The sequence below is a fragment of the Myotis nattereri genome (genome assembly GCF_964212035.1).
Source record: "Myotis nattereri genome assembly, chromosome: 6".
Taxonomy (NCBI): Eukaryota; Metazoa; Chordata; class Mammalia; order Chiroptera; family Vespertilionidae; genus Myotis; species Myotis nattereri.
Genome location: NC_138081.1, coordinates 79,826,993 through 79,844,760, shown reverse-complemented (window position 1 = coordinate 79,844,760; position 17,768 = coordinate 79,826,993). Strand labels below are relative to the sequence as shown.

The 17,768-nt window shown below is 39.5% G+C and overlaps 1 protein-coding gene across 3 annotated transcripts in view; it reads right to left on the bottom strand.

Moving 5' to 3' along the window:
• The window catches only part of EPB41L2 (erythrocyte membrane protein band 4.1 like 2), a 188,022-nt gene that overhangs the window by 47,107 nt on the left and 123,147 nt on the right, over positions 1-17,768 (bottom strand). For all 3 annotated transcript variants that reach the window (XM_081094579.1, XM_081094580.1, XM_081094581.1), the window contains exons 6-9: positions 13,625-13,700; positions 7,933-8,151; positions 4,324-4,411; positions 443-595 (exon numbers count right to left, since the gene is read on the bottom strand). In XM_081094579.1, the coding sequence (XP_080950705.1) occupies positions 443-595; positions 4,324-4,411; positions 7,933-8,151; positions 13,625-13,700 (536 nt within the window). The remainder of the gene's footprint in view (positions 1-442; positions 596-4,323; positions 4,412-7,932; positions 8,152-13,624; positions 13,701-17,768) is intronic.

The following is a 17,768-nucleotide window of genomic DNA, read 5'->3' as shown; positions in this document are numbered from 1 at the left end:
TCTAAAAAGTGATTCTTCTTGAAAAACTATGAGTACATCTAATTTATACAAAGTAAGTATTTCATAGACTGCAATACTAGTTTCTATGAAAAGCAGGTACATAACTAATGACATAAACAATGTCAATGTCCACTAAAACTAATTTTACCACCTTCCTATTCATCTCCACTTAGCTGATTCAACAACAAAAAATGAGCCCCCACAATGTGGCAGGCACTTACTATCTTCCCTGTTCTGTGAATCTGTGGCTGTTGCTTGTGTTTTAGCAACAGGAATATATATGCAGGTTTATCACCAAGAACCTGACCTTTTTTTCACCACAGAGAAATAAAGAATAGTTCGTTTTCTTAAATTCAGTGGAAAAAAATTCAGTTAACTCACGGCCATGGAGAACATGGACAAAGCCTAATCAGATATGCCAAGGACTACATGACATGCTTACCTCTGCAGGCCTAACTTTAATGTAGAAGTTACTGCGCTTATAGGAAATTTTCAAGATTTTCGGCCAAGCAAAACGATTGATTCTCAGTCTGTCCTTGTAAATGAGAAGCCCATTAGCACACACACCCAGCTTGATGTCCACGCCTTCTGAGTCCTGCCAAGCATAAGCATTTGACCACGGTTAGAGTTGTGAAAATTATACAGATCAGGAAGCTCATTAGCTCCTCAAACCATGACTAGGAATACCAATTTAACAAGTTGGTATTTAAATTTCAGTGACAGCACACAGGTTAATAGAAACGGTAGGGTACACAACACATCTTAAATCTAATCATCTTCAGGGATTAGGTTTGATTTGACAAAGAAGTACACAACGTAACTACAGGACACAATATTCTTCAAAAGGCATTATTCATGTTCCTGAGCTCAGGCCTATGAGCTCACGAGGAAGGAAGGAAACAACACGATTTAGGTATCCTGAAGATAGGAGAGCTAAAAAGTGTTTGCCAAGAGGCAACGCCCCCCCTTGGGGACCAGGGGTGGGCAAACTTTTTGACCCGAGGGCCACAATGGGTTCTTAAACTGGAACGGAGGGCCGGAACAAAAGCATGGATGGAGTGATTGTGTGAACTAATATAAATTCAAAGTAAACATCATTCCATAAAAGGGTATGGTCTTTTTTTTTTTTTTAGTTTTATTCATTTCAAACGGGCTGGATCCGACCCGCGGGCCGTAGTTTGCCCACGGCTGGGATAGATAGTATGTTGGCTTAAAGTACATTGGGCCTTTTACTTTAGTAAAACTTATCTCAGATGGATTATTCTAGCTAATAGCTATTAAAGTTACACCTATATTCTGTAAAACAACAATCCCTCCCAGGAAATTTCTCTTCTAGACTGATAGTGTAAAAATGTTTGAATTCTTTCAAGTAGTTAGTCAGTAACTCCGAATGCTGACATCCAGTTCTTGTCATAGCATATTCCTTTGGCTGGCATATTTTAAAGGACTGCAGGCTATTCTTCAATTATTAATATTGTTTTCTTTCCCCAGTGTTTTAATTTAGAATAGATGACAATCTAGAATAATCACAAGCCTTAAAGATTTTAAACTATCAAATAAGTTTACAGACAAAAGTAAAAAATTGGCTCCTAATGTTTCTAGTAGTGTTGAAAATCTAATATGCACAATACTCAAAATGTACAAATTATTGTTTATCTTTAAGGGAAAAACTAAATCTCATTCAAATATTTAACACTGAAGAATATTACTTAAAGATATTCACATTTTCTAAATTCTCAAAAAGCATGCTGAAACAAACACTACATTTAGTCTAGGTCTCAATTCAATACAACATTTTGACTGTCCTGTGATTGAGAACAATGTAACACAATTTATATTAGTTTTTTAAAAAAAATAAAAGGACAGTACTAGGTAACTGATGCCAATTGCTTTAGTTGCTGATATGTGAATAATTCATATACACAAATAGCTACATTAGATCACCTGAGGAGGTTTAAATATCTAATCTATAAGGTTCTTTATTCACCAGTGTCCTGGCAGCCAAAATTCTCTCTAGGAACAGAGTAAAAAGCGGGTGAGTCAGGCACAGGTGTCCAAGCAACTTGGCACCAGTCACAAATGGTGCGTTTGCCAAAAACGTCACTGGCCATGACCGCAGGAAGCAGGCTGGAAGATTGCCCAAGACAGCATGTTCTCACCACAAGTAAGGAGGCAGCCCTCATTTGAAACATTGAACAAAGCCATCTCTCGTCTGAAGCAATCTTTAGGCAGGACACTGAAGCTATTTTATCTGACTTAATAATAAACAAAATCTGGACCCAAGTAAATGAATTGATTTTCGGTTGTTCCACACATTGTTTTAGAATTATCAGTATTTGTACGATGAGAAATTACAAATAAAAGATAAGAAAGGGAAAAACATTGTATTTGACTTCTGACATTCAACCTCAAAGTCAGAGAAATAAAGAAAAAGGGACCATCTCCTCTGCTGTGCTCACTGCCCCCGGAAGCTGCCCCACGTGGGTATCAACAGGATCCCATGCCCACTGACTTCTGAATGGTTCAGTCTATGGAAAGTTCGTCAAGAAGATCAGAGAGAGGAGGAAGGGAGGGGGCGGTCAGGGTTTTGAAGATTCCCTCCCTGTATGGCTGCCATCTGGCTGGCTGTGTCCTTGGCAATGACAGCTCCTCTCTAGATGGCCTTTCCACACAAATCTCTCCTGAGTCCTGACAATCACTCTTCAGATCCAGAGAGGGCTGGTGCTCTACTACTTCAGAAGTATCGCTACTCCTGTGGTTTCCCTGTACCTTTGTCAAGATACCTTTTATTCAACACCCTCCAACTTGTCCTAACATGAGAGAGCCAGTAAAAGCTCTTCTGATAATAAAATATTAATTAAAAGATGTTTTAAATGCAATCTCAAGACAATGAAAAAGTTAAAGGCACAAAAACTACATGAAGGTTCTTTTAAATTGCTATATATCCTTTTAAATGACTACAAACATCTTGTTTATCAAATATTATCTGAGTCCATCACATGATTAACAGAATGAATGAATGTTACTTTGCATAATCTCATTTTTAAATCCGTGAGTTCAATTGAGCTAAGGTTTTTTTAAATGTTTATTTATTGATTTTAGAGAGACAGGGGAAGATTTGTTGTTCCATTTATTTGCGCATTCATCAGCTGATGCTTGTATGTGCCCTGACTAGGGATCAAATCTGCAACCTATCCGGACGATGCTCTAAACAACTGAGCTACCCGCCAGGGCAACAAAGGTTTTTTTAAAACAAGAAAATGTATCAAAATGTTAACAGTGATTGTTTCGCATAAAGAGATTTCAGTGATTTTTTTCCCCTTCTGTTCGCCTCTTATTTTCTATGATGAACATGTATTACTTTTATAATAAGGAAAAATATTTAAAGAATAAAGAAGTCACTGAGGAAAAAAGAAATTTTCAAATATGAAGGACTATTAACACAAAAGCAAGGAGTATTAATCTGAGGACTAGGGAGGGAAGATATCTGCGGGTGGGGGGCTTTCCTGGAGATCTCACAAATCCTTTCATCTGGGCTTCCTATGCTACATTTAGGGATTGGCAGGGTCTTTTTAAAAGCAGGCTACCACAGCTTCCTTCAGCATGTTGAGTTGACTCTGAATATATTTCCAAATCCACCTTCCACCTTACCTCTTGTTCTCCTAGGCTCTCCCCATTAAATGATCATCCAAACAAGGATCATGAAATAGGTGACATTTATTACTGGCATCCTCACAACACAACCCAATCCCACCTTCTCCTATCACCTACTCTTCCTCCCACCTCTCAAATTAGACTGAAGGTGCTATGTCACTTGGAGCCTGGGCCAGCATACTTTATCTTACAAGAGGGAGAAGCCCAATTCAAGGGCTCCTTCATAACCAGGGAGTTTTTAGACAGTGGTTAATACCCATCATGCTTTTTCCCTTTCATGGTAGCTAAGATCTGCTCTCTGATCCCAAGACAGAAGGCAGGAGAGGGAGCTGGGATAGAGGGCACTTTTGTTACTTCTGATAAGACAAAAGCTGGGATGCAGAGTAAACCAAGATGATGGATCAGGAAGGCTGATGAGTCTTGGGATAAGTAAATATGAAAGGGTATAAAAAATATTGTAAAAAGAAGAAAGAAGTAGGGGGGAGAATAAATGGACCCTCCCACAACCATAAACACTACAATTAGTCTCCAAAGAAATATTATAGAGGCCCTGGGGTGAGGGTGAGTAGCCTTTTGCAAAAGGTGAACCAGGCTATCTGACACTAGAGCCCTCTCAAAACTTCAGTCAACAGCCTGGAAAGAGGCCACCTCCCCATGACATTACAGTACCTTGGCATGATGTAGGTCAACACCATACATGGAAAGCCTCTTTGCATTTTCTAAGAACTGGGAATCAGCTTGTGCTGGAGATAAGCCCCTAAGAATCAAAAGAAACAATATTATCTTATTGGTGAATGCAAAGAAAATGTGGCCAAAATAGGGGAAGAGGTGGATGAGCTTGGAGAATTGGGGTGCAAGGAGTAACACAGATAAATCTGCAGAAAAGTAGAAAACAGGTAAAACAGCTGAACTCTCAATCTCTAGCATTTTTATCTTAGGATCCTCTAATATAAACCTGTTTATTACAAGGATATGCACTTCTACCCTTACCCTTTTTATCTTAGAAAGTTGCTTTCAATTTTTCCTACTGGGGAAAAACACCCCAGCAATAATGGATACAACATAATTAACAAAAAATAAAATAAAATGAAAGAAAAAAGTGATTTCATTTTTCTGAAACAATCAAATTCTTACTCCTTAATTTTATTTCACTAGACTTGATCATAACAAAGATCAGAAATATTTGTATTTGGTTTTACACCTACAGCAGATGGTATATATCACATTCTATCCACATTGAAATTTTTCCCTTCCAATCTACATTCCCAACTAAACAAATTTTAAGCTCCTAGAAAGCAGGAACATGTCCCATTAGACTTCATATTGCCCATGGCATTTTAGCACCTGATATTTCAAATTCAAATTACAATACGTGTTTATTTACATGTATAAAAATAAAAAAATTAAAAGCATTTTGATATTAAATAAAAATATTTAAAGCCAAATATTGCATTTAGTTTTTATGTATTTATTGAGTTTATTGGGGTGACATCCTTATATAATAAAAGGCTAATATGCAAACTGTCCCCTCAGGAGTTTGACCAACCAGGAGTTTGACTGCTCACTATGACATGTGCTGACCACCAGGGGGCGGCACGGAACGAGCCCTCCTGTTTCAACCCAATGGGAGTCCCCAGGGAAGGAAGGCCCCTGCCAGCAGCCAGCAGCTGGGGGAAGGAAGGCCCCCAATTAGCCCTGATCACCAGCCAGGCCTAGGGACCCTACTTGTGCACAAATTTTGTGCACTGGGCCTCTAGTTGGTTAATAAAATTACATAGGTTTCAGGTGTACAATTCTATATTATCTTCCTATTCATGAACATGGTATATGCTTCCACTTATTTGTATCCTCTTCAATTTCTTTCTTTAGTGTCTTATAATTTTCCGAGTATAAGGCTTTTACAACCTTGGTTAAATTTACTTCTAGGTATTTTAAATTTTTTGAAGCAACTGCGAATGGGATTGTTTTCTTAAGTTTCCCAGATAGTTCATTATTGTTTATAAAAATGAAACGAACTTCTGAATATTTATTTTGTATTCTGCTACGTTACTTAATTCATTTATCAGTTCAGGTAGTTTTTTGGTGGAACCTATAGGGTTCTCTATAGTATATAGTTTCATGTCATCTGCAAATAATGACAGTTTTATATCTTCCATTCCAATTTGGATGCCTTTTATTTCTTCTTGTCTGATTGCTGTGGCTAGGACTGCCAGTACTATGTTGAATAAGACTGGTGAAAGCAGACATCCTGCCTTGTTCCCAATCTTAAAGGCAACTCTTCTACCTAGTTATTTTGATGTTGGCTATGGGTTGGTTTGTTGTATATGGCTTTTATTACATTGAGGTATGTGCCCTCTAGTCCCACTTTGCCGGGTTTTTATCATAAATGGATGCTGGGTTTATCTAATGCTTTCTCTGCATCTGTTGACATGATAATATGGTTTTCACCCTTCATTTTGCTTATGTGGTATATCATGTTAATTGATTTGTGGATAGTATACCAACCTTGCACCCTCAGAATAAATCCCACTTGATCGTGGTGTATGATCTTTTTAATATATTGCTGAATTCAGTTTGCTAATATTTTGTTGAGGACTTTTGTATCTATGTTCATCAGGCTATATTATTGGGCTATAATTTTCTTTCTTTGTTGAGTCTTTATATGGCTTAAGAATTAGGATAAAGCTAATTATAAAATGAGCTTGGGAGTCTTCCCTCCTCTTGAATTTTTTCGAATACTTTGAGAAGAACAGGTGTTAGTTCTTCTTTGAATGTTTGGTAAAATTCACCTGTAAAGCCATCCGGTCCAGGACTTCTGTTTTCTGGAGGGGTTTTTTAATTATTGCTTCAAGTTCACTAGCTGTAATCCGTCTATTCAGACTCTCTGATTCTTCCTGATTTAGTTTTGGAAGATTGTATGTTTCTAGAAATTTACCCATTTCATCCAAATTGTCCAATTTGTTGGCATATATTTGTTCGTAATATTTTCTTATAATCCTTTGTACTTCTTTGGTGTCAACTGTTACTTCTCCTCTTTCATTTCTGATTGGGTCCTCATTTTTTCTTGATGAGTCTGGTTAAAGATTTGTTAGCCTTGCTTATCTTTTCAAAGAACCTGATCTAGGTTTCATTGATCTTTTATATTATTTTTTAGATTCTATTTCATTTATTTCTGCTCTGATTTTTTATTATTTCCTTCCTTCTACTCACTGAGTTTTTGTTATTGTGCTTTTTCAAGTTCCTTTAAGTATAAAGTTAGATTGTTGGAGTTTTTCTTGTTTCTTGAGATAGGCCTGCAATGCTATGAATTTCCTTCTCAGCACTGCGTTTGCTGTATCCCATAGATTTATGGGTTGTTGTGATCTCATTTTCATTTGTTTCAAGATATCTATGATTTCTTCATTGATCTCATTGTTAACCCATTCACTGTTTAGTAACCTGTTATTTAGCCTCCATGTCTTTGTGTGCTTTTCAGGGTTTTTTTCCTATGATTGATTTCTAGTTTCATACCATATGGTCAGAGACGACTGCTTTAAAAAAATAATAATAATAATAAAAAGTCAATAAATGTGGTTTGTCTAAAAGCTTCTAATCTCTAAAAGTTTCTTTCAAATCATTATCTTCAAAATTTTTAAAAATTTCAATTTTGCAATGTGGGACAAACTATGATTTTGTAGCTTGAGTTTTTAAAACTTATGCTAAAAGAAGCATTTTGTTATCACACAGATATAAAAGTTCTTAACCTGTAACATGGTATGTAAGTGATTAAGTAATCCTTATCTAAACCAACAGTCATCTTTTGTGGATAGAGAAACCACTTGCATATTTCAGTCATTTCTCCTACATCCCACCCACGTTTCTAATTCAAATCCAGATGACTAACTGTCTCCCTTGCTTTCTTATTAAAGATTGTAATAAAAACAAAGGGCAGAAGGAACATACAGTAAATGCCAAACAAGTATGTGGGTATACTTGTTTCAAGTATTACGGGTGTATATAAAGGGAAAGAAATGGGATAGAAAGATGTCATAAGAAAAGGGAACTTTTCCAATATATGAAAACATTTAGCCTCCTGAGCATAGTTCCTCATATTATAGTCATAAAGACCCTGAAAGATTATCTCAAGGACTGCAGAGTGTCTTGATTAGTACTAAGTGAAGTTCCAAAAGGAAACACTAGATATCCCACCAACTGTGCTCTAATGTCTAGCAAGTTTTATAAAGGAAGCTATTTAAATCTATCATGGCCATTCTCTCTCCAGCCAGAAAGTCAACAGACCTGTGGGTTTTATGCAGCTCTACCACCTTATCTTCCAGCTCCTTTGTCTGGGAGGGGGCAAACTGGAAGTCACTGAGGTCATGACTGGCATGTTCTTCTGGGTCATAGTCTCCAAGTTCAGCCTGTAGTGTGTAAGATCCCAGGAGGGCATGAGTCACAAAAGAACAGGGCAGGCGGCCAGAGGCAATGTCCTGTCGGAGCTGAAGGCACAGGAAGTATCTGAGGAGCAAGGGGAGAAAAGGATTGAAGAGAACAAGTAGTTAAGAATGCAGCACTCATAATCCTTGAGTTCTAATAATCTGTTTGAAAATAAATATATAATATAGGCACTCTTCATATCCCTAGTAAAAAAAAAAAAAAAAACTTCTCTAATACAAAGCCCACCTTGCTCCTTGGACTCCCAACCTTGTGGCTTATAATACAGAAACTGAGTTTAGAGAGCTAAGCAATAGAATGCAAACTCTGAACTTCTATTCCAGTAGTAGTGTATTATGACTATGATTATTACAACAAAGAGTTTTATGACCAGAGGTAAAAATTCCAATCACTGTCCCCTTGGATTTAAAACTAATCAAAATTAGCATGACCTCAAAAGTTGTAAAAATTAATAAAAATTTAAAAATAGCAGTAGCGGGGGGTAGGAGAGGCCAGGGGGAGGGCAATGGGTTAAAAAAAGAGACATCTGTATTACTGTTTGTAATACTTTAAACAATAAAAAGAAAAAACAGGAAAAATAATAATAATTTTGTCCCCCGCCTTCCCCCCCCAAAAAAATAGTGGTAGCTCTTAAGCATTAGCAGAAAAGTTAAAGTTATCCTACCCTTTTTCCTCTCTACCCTTTTCATACTAGTTTCTTATTTTTCTGAGACACTTTTAACAACAATTATAAGTTAGTGTCTACTTTGAAGCACTAACTTGCCCACTTACCCCAATCTAACGAGGTAGCTAGTTCAGTCTGCAGTAGAAAAAGGATGGGCTTCATAGTGAAGCAAAGCTAACTCTTTGAGCAAGGTAATTTACTCACCTAAGGTTAATTCACCACCTGTAAAATGGGAAAAAGTCTGCCTCCCTCTGAAAGTGAGGGTGAAAAATTACATAAACACATTGCATGGTATCCTGGGAATCAATATTTGTTAGCCATAATCACAATAATCCTATTATTAGTTATAATAATTACTAGAGGCCCGGTGCACAAAAATTTGTGCACTCGGGGGGGAGGGGGGTCCCTGAGCCTGGCCTGTGCCCTCTGGCAGTCTGGGACCCCCTCGGGAGATAACGACCTGCTGGCTTAGGCCTGCTCCCAGGTGGCAGAGGGCAGGCCTAATCCCTAGGTGCAGCCCCTGGTCAGGCTCAGAGCAGGGCTGATTGGGGAGTTGGGGCACCGCCCCCTGTCATGCACAGAGCAGGGCGGATCGGGAGGTTGCAATGCCACCCTCAGTCACGCTCAGGATAGGGCTGATTGGGGGGTTGGGGCACCGCCCCGTCACACTCAAGGCAGGGTCAATGGGGAGGTTGCGGCGCCACCCCCTGTCACGCACAGAGCAGGGCCAATCAGGGGGTTGGGGAGCTCCCCCCTGTCACGCACAAAGTAGGGCCGATAGGGGAGTTGGGGCACCGCCCCCTGTCACACACAGAGTAGGGCGGATCAGGGGGTTGGGGCGCCGCCCTCTATTACCTACAGAGCAGGGCTGATCAGAGGGTTGGGGCGCCGCCACTGTCACACTCAGGGCAGGGCCGATGGGGAGGTTATGGCTCTAGCCCATCACACACAGAGCAGGGCCCATGGGGGGGGGGGGGTTGGGGCGCCACCCTCTATAACCCACAGAGCAGGGCCAATCAGGGGGTTGAGGCACCGCCACTCTCACACTCAGGGCAGGGCCGATGGTGAGGTTATGGCTCTACCCTGTCACACACAGAGCAGGGCCCGTGGGGTGGGGGTGTTGGGGCGCCACACCCTGTCACACACAGAGCTGCAGGGCGATCAGGGGGTTGGGGAGCTCCCCCCTATCAGGAACAGAGCAGGACCAATAGGGAGGTTGTGGCCCCGCCCCCTATCTCACACAGAGCTGCAGGGCGATCAGGGGTTTGGGCGCTGCCCCCGTCACGCTGATCCCGGTGCCGGGAGGCCTCGCGGCTCTGCTGGTCCCGGTGCTGGGAGGCATATTACCCTTTTACTATATAGGATAGAGGCCTGGTGCACAGGTGGGGGCCGGCTGGTTTGCTCTGAAGGGTGATCCGGATCAGGGTGGGGGTCCCCACCGGGGTGCCTGGCCAGCCTGGGTGAGGGGATGATGGCTGCTTGCAGCTGGTCACACACCCTTCAGGGTGGGGGTCCTCACTTGGGTGCCTGGCTAGTCTGGGTGAGGGGCTGAGGGCTGTTTTCAGGCTGGGACTGAAGCTCCCAACTGCTCCTTTTTTTCTTTTTTCTTTTTTTATTCTGGGCCAGCTTTAGCTCTGAGGCTCCAGCTCTTAGGCATCCACTGCTGAAAGCACACATCTGGTTTGTTTAGGTTCTATAATCGAAACTCTGTATCAATTCCAGCTCTGAGATCCCAGCTCGCTGAATGCAGGTTTCTGGGGTTTTGTTTAGCTTCTATATTTGTTACAATGTTTTTTAAACTGCAGGCTCGAAGGCCGGCAAGGCAGGCAGGGAACGTTGGTTTCCTCCGTCACTGAAGCAAGCAAGCCTCATGTTAGTTTCAAGCTGCCTGGCTGCCGTCCGCCATCTTGGCTGGCAGTTAATTTGCATATCTCCCTGATTAGCCAATGGGAAGGGTAGTGGTCGTACGCCAATTACCATGTTTCTCTTTTATTAGATAGGATTATTCCATGTACCAAGTAGCTTACCACACAGTTATAAAAGATTCTGTTTTTTTACTAAATAACATGGAAAAATAGACCTGTGGGTTTTATGCAGCTCTACCACTATTTATATTCTGTGAGGACTTTTGGGGGGCACCCTATCAAACTCCTTTTGGTGCCATTTTAAAGCCTGATTGCTCAAATGTAATCAATTGCTAAGGGTACTAACAACCACTCCAAACTAAATGGCTCTCATTTCTGAAGGTTTGTTAGTGACCGCCATTCCTACTGGCAGGTAGCAACCTTCATGTGGACACTTCTGCCTAGCATGGCTTTCAGTGCCCCTGCCCCGACCTCCTCTCATCCTCCCCCAACACATTCAAACAGGAGCACTGCACTGCCTCTCAGCCAGGCCTCGCTGCTGTTCAGTCACAGAGCACGACCCAGCACATGCTATCAGCCATCAAACAGTTCAATTCAGCCAGGATTACTGGACACATCTGTCAGGCAGGCCAGAGACTCTATCGTCATCACAGTCCCACAGCTGGCAAAGTATTTGCCACATGGTGGGTGCTCAATAATTTTCTGAGAATGAAAGTTGTCTCACTATCACTGCAGCCTGAGTGTTTCTATGCATTGCAGAAGCTCTCTTTGTAAGGAGGATTATGTTTCCTTGACTCCCAGAACAGCATGAGTATCACTGTACTTATTTTTATTTTCATTTTTAAATTCATTTTTATTGTTGACACTATTACAGATATCCCTCACTCCCCTCCCGCAATGATCCAGGTTATCCTCCAATTCTCTAAGGCTAATCAAGAACAGTGCTACTTCTCCACATTTTATGACAGTTTTAAGGCCTATCCACAAAGATTCCATCTATTACTAAAATCTTGTTGCTCCCTTTTATAGTATTAGCTCTACTTTTTCCACTATCTCTACTTTTCTCATTGGTGTTTTCAAAGCTTAAGTTTGAAGTACAAAAAGCTTCCAATAAAAACTGCAACAGCTCCCTGAATTTCCCAACTTGGGAAATTTACACTGCAGGAAAGAGCATTCTTTAAACATTATTCTGAACACTGTTTTTGCCATCCTCCAAAGCTTACCCACCTTCTAAATGTTCACTCAAGTTGTGGTGAAGATTTCAAACATGAGAAGCAGGCCACCAGCTTACACGTAACAGGCAAGGTGGCTGGTCTCAGGCTGCACTGCCACGGCTGTTAGTTAGCCCACTAAACTATATCATTCCTCCCCCTATACACAGAGAGACTGTTAAAGCCCAATTTGAAAGGAAAAAGAAAGTACTGATGATATAAGATGCAATCACCCAAGAATTATCATCCTCAAACAAAATACTGCAAGGAGCAGTGCATGTACCGAGGTGTTGGGTCACAAAGCCCAGTTACTTGCACTGTTTAAAGGCACTCCTGCAGTGAGGCTCTGTAGCTTATACCTGCAAACCTGTCAACTCTACACAGCTCACTGTGCAGTTACAAAAGCTACTATTTATTATTTACTAGCTGAAGCTAATTCAATCACAACTTAATTAGTACCAGTACATCCTTATTCAGCAATAAGTACTAAAGGGAAAAAAATCTTGTTATTTAATCTAATCTTGGAAAGATATCTCCATAATTCTTATTTTACATGGATATCACACACTCTCTTAAGCATTCCTACACAACTTGATATTTGACAACACTGGCCCACAAGAATCAAAAGCAGAGTCTTCCAATAAGACCCTGTAGTTTTCTAAAAGTACACACACACACACACACACACACACACACACACACACACATATATACAGGCAGTCCTCAGGTTACGTCAGACTCGACATATATCATTCCGTGGTTATGTCGCCATCTCCCATTTATTTATAAAAAAAAAAAAAATTCCGTCATTTTGACGTATGTACATATGTGCTTTATGTTTTTATTATTTATTTACCACAAGTAAAGGTCAGGAATTGTTATCTTTCTTTTAAATTTTTTTTACTGTTTCACTTCATTACTGCTGTGTATGTGCTCCATGTGAGTGACAGGTGTTCAGGTAGGTGGGTTCCGACATACGGCGAAAATCGCCTTATGTGGTGCCATAGGAACGGATCTCCGACGTAACCCGAGGACCTGCTGTATAGAACAGTGCTCCTTGGCCATGTAAATAACCTTTTAAAATATATACAAATCACCTAATCGACTTACTCTTACTAAAGCTAAGAAGTCTTACCACTGGTACCCAGTTGAATAGGGCTAAGACATGAAGGTACAGGCAGACACAAGAATGTTCCTTGGTTACCATTCAAATACTCAGCCACTCTCAGAAACAGGAAATGCTGTCTTGCTCCTAAACTGAATCTTGTATTTGTAATTTAAGCATATATTTGTATATTCCAGACAATCTCAGAGGAGATGAAATGAAATACTATTGGCTCTTACATAAGAAAGCGTACCTTATTATTTGTTTGGGGCAACAAAAAACTACAGTTCAACTGACTTTTAAAAATAATTTCATTTTCTACCCTTATATCACCTTTGTAATATGAGATTAGTTCACAGGAACAATTGGGTTGTATAATAAGAACTATCTTATTGAAATGTGAAATATTAAATATCAATGATTTTTAAAGTATAACATAGGAAATAAAGTTGCCAGCAATATTTTTTAAAATATTTCATTACTCAAATATAAAGATAAATTAAAGAAAAGTAAATAAAATTTTTCAAACTGGCAACCTTTCAAACTATTTTGGAACATCCACTTCCAAAGGTACTTCTAAAACTCAACCTAAGAAAAAATGTTTTCATTCGAATAATGAAATTATAACCATTACCTCAGGGCACAGAAATAAATAAGGAAAGGTTCATTTTTTTATGTAAATATGAAATACCTGGTGATATCTTCAGTCAACTGAGAAGGATCAGGAGGATAAAACTTCACATTAAAAGTGAACAGCCAGGGAAGATCTGTAATTATTAAATCATGGTTATTCATCCAACCAACAGAATGACTATTTATTTATTTATTTTAATATTTTTATTTATTTCAGAGAGGAAGGGAGAGGGAGAGAGAGAAATATCAATGGTGAGAATCTTGGATCAGCTGCCTCTTGCGTGCCCCCCACTGGGGATTGGACCTGCAATCCGGGTAAGTGCACTGACCAGGAATCAAACTGTGACCTCCTGGTTCATAGGTAGATGTTCAACCACTGAGCCATACTGGCCTGGCTATTTTCATAAAACTTAAAGTTCTACGTCAAACACTGTACACTAGTTCCTACATAAATCAGTTTAGAGAACTTCATTTTTTAATTTAAAGAAAACATCACTTATAAGACAACATAAGAAATAAAGTTAAAATCAATTACATAAATAACCCAACATTTAAGAATAATAGGATCACTTTTTAAATAAATGTTTACTGGTACTTCAACAAATGTTTTGTATGGTGATGTATTATGTAAAAATTTTAATATAACTTCCATGGAATAGTTCTGAGATAAGATTTGTTTTAACCACAGAATTTCTAGATACCAAATATTCTCCACCCTCTAAAGAAAAAAGCATTTTAAGATTTCTACACTGTTGGGGGAAGAAGGATAATGATCTAGTGATCACTACAACTATGTAGGTAATTATTTATGGGTTATTTGAAGAAAGTGTTAAAAGAAATCCCAAAGAAAGGAGATAGTGGTAAATGTCACAATACTTTAAAACAATAAAATTATTTCCCAGGTTTTCTAAGTACACTATATGTAACATATACTTTGCTGTATTGTGTCAAAAAGAATAACTATATCAACCATGTCATAAATGACATTAAAAGTTAAACATCTATTTATACATTAACATTTAACCATTCAATATAGCATGCTTCAGGTGGCTTTTAAAAACAAACAAAAAACACACACAACTCTGGGATGAGAGAAGGTATTATTTTCCCAAAGGGATCCAAATAATTTCAATGGCCTGAATTTAGAGTTGTGCTCAAAGTTCGTAGTATTTCCAAATTAAAATAAAAAAGTGTGCAATATTTCATTTCATACAAATTTGAAGGCCTCACAATTGCTTTAATTTACAGACTTGAAGAAAAATTTCTTTTGACTCCCATTCTTTTGTCCAATGTGTCATTTTGCCTTTTTTTGCCAATAATCAGCATACTAACTAAACTAACGAATAGCTACTGTGAACACATCAGAACTTTTGCTGGATTTTGGTTCAAAACAGTAATATTCTACTAATAAAATCAATTCTGTTGAATTTAAGAATAAAAGTTCAGTTTTGCTTTACACATTACAAATATTACAAAGGAACTTTCCTGGCTATGGAGAGACACATGTTTCTTGGCCTGGAGCACCATGCTGGCTAGGACGCACATGCACTTCTTCAGCTGCTAACTCATAATTAACAGTCATCATAGAATCATCAGTTCTTAATGGATCCTACTTATTTGTTTTCTAGGTATTAAAACTAGCACATGCTTGCCTAGACATGACTACAGGGATACATTTCTAATGGAACACATATTTTAAGATATATTTCCAATTCTAACATTGATAAAATGCACCAATAATGCTACATGTTTCATTTCATTACATATTATTATTATCCTAATTTTTACCTAGCTACATATAAAGTCAATCTAGTTATGAATTGTTCATATATTAATTGTTCATAGTTAAGCCTTAATCTTATTATCTACATAGTTTTATTTGTATACATTTGAAACATAAAGATTTTAAAATACATTTTACACAGGAACCACTAGGTTTTCAGTTGTCAAAAGTAACTAAAAAGATTAATTTCTACCTTTGCTAACTGCCAATTAACTGAATAAAAATAAATCCTAGCAGAGGCTGGGCTAAGATAGAACAAGCAGTTCTGTTGTCCATTTTAATACCAGCAGAAAGCCAGAAGTAAAATCCAACAGCGAAACTTCAGTTCCACAGCCTGCTTTCATGATTGGGACAGTACAGGGTTCCAGTTAGGGAACTAGCAACAATAGTCTGAAAGAGTCAAAGCCTATTTGTTACTATTATTCCTCTTGCCAAACCGCAAGGGCAAAAGTCCTGAAATAACTTTTTAAAAATTTCACAAATAATCAAACATAAGGCCATCCTCTATAATAAAACCCTAATATGCAAATCAACCGAACAGCGGAACAACCGGTCACTATAACAAGCACTGACCACCAGGGGGAAGATACTCAACGCAGGAGCTGTCCCCTAGTGGTTAGTACGCTCCCCCTGTGGGAGCACCGTTCAGCCAGAAGCTGGGCTCAGGGTTGGCAAGTACAGCAGCAGTGGCAGGAGCCTCTCCCTTCTCCACTACAGACGGGCAGTAAGGAATGAGGGGTTCCGGACTGCAAGAGGGATGTCTGACTGCAAGCTTAGGCCCAGGGATCAGGCCTAAGCTGGCAGGTCAACATCTTCCGAGGGGTCCCGGATTACGAGAGCGTGCAGGCCAGGCCGAGTGCACATATTTCGTGCACTGGGCCTCTAGTGACTTATAATTAGCAATAGTCTTGCCTTTCAAAAGTTAGAAAATCTCCATGACTCTAAAATGAGTGGCACATAAAGATAACCAAACAAAACCATAGGAAACAACTCAATGGAACATCAATCATGTTTCAGAGGTTATCCTGCTCTCTCCTGTGTGGGTCACTTGGCAGGTCTGACTTCAGAGAAAGTGAAAGTAGCAAGCATCTGTGCCTTTCTGAATTCGTGCACCTTTTAGAGCAAGTAGTAACTGTAGACAGGACAGGGAAAGCTCCAATGTTTTCTTGTGCAATTTCTTCTATAACGTCAGCATAATGTATCTGTGTCTCATTTTACTCCTTTTCTTTAACCCCCTCTCCCTCTCCATCATGAAGCAAACATACACAGATTAAACACCAAAATAATAAATGCAGGGAGAGGGGAGAGGCGGGAGGGAGGAGAGATGAAGGGATGAAGGGGGAAATGTTGGAATGGAAAGCCAGGGGTAGTAGTCAAATCATCCCAGTTTGCCCAGGGCTGTCCAGGTATTATCGTTCAAGTCCCACATCCTGAGAACCCCTAAGTTTCTCAGTCCTGGGCAAATCAGAAGGGTCATTGTAATTAAAGATATAAATAACAGAAAAGAAAGATGAGTCTATAAGGAGAGGAAGTAGAAAAAATAAGATATAGATAGATAGACAGATAGATAGATAGATAGATAGATGGTTAGACAGATAGATATACTGAGAACAGAAAAGGGGGTTAGAAAAAGAGAGTAGAAATGATAGAAAAACTACCAAAGAGATTAATAATTTGAGAGAGAAAGGAAAGAAGTGAAGAAAAATGTGGAGAACCTAAAGTGGGACAGAAGGTAGGCGGGCAGGAACAGAAGGCTGGCTCCAGTGTTCTGATGTCAGGAACAGTAAAGGCAGGGAATGGAACCCAGGGCGCAAACCCATTCTGCACTGGCACTCAGTTTCACTCTGGCCCACAGTCCCAGAGGCTCTAAGAAATCTATTCTCCTGCCTGAAAGTTTCAGCTGTTGTGGCACCCTAACTTTTCTGCTTCAGTCACTCACCAACCCTGCAGTACATTAAGTACTGATTTCCTGTGAGAGGTTTCTCTGTGGGTAAGAATGTTTCTTGGCACAGATATGGCAAAGCCAGCCACAGGCCAGTCAACCTGCAGAGGCAGAACCCACAGAGGAAACTGAAGCCAGTTAGGATGGGACACTGAATGTCACTTTGGGAGTCCACAATGAGAACAAATGGGGAAACGGAAGAAAGGGCCAAGCAGGACTAATGACAAAACCAGACTCAAAGAGCACATTAAGCGGCACGTGGGACAAAGGAGTAGAGAAGGCAATGACCTTAGAGGACTGAAAAGATCCTTCTACACATTTTCTCCCCATAGTCCTCACTCCAGCACATCTACAAACAGTGTATCTAGAAGCCCCTGGGTCAGAGATATGCTTATTTATTAAACTAATTATATACTTTCAAGATGAAGTGGATAAAGTAATAAATTTACCTGGGATAAAATTTACATAGATAATAAA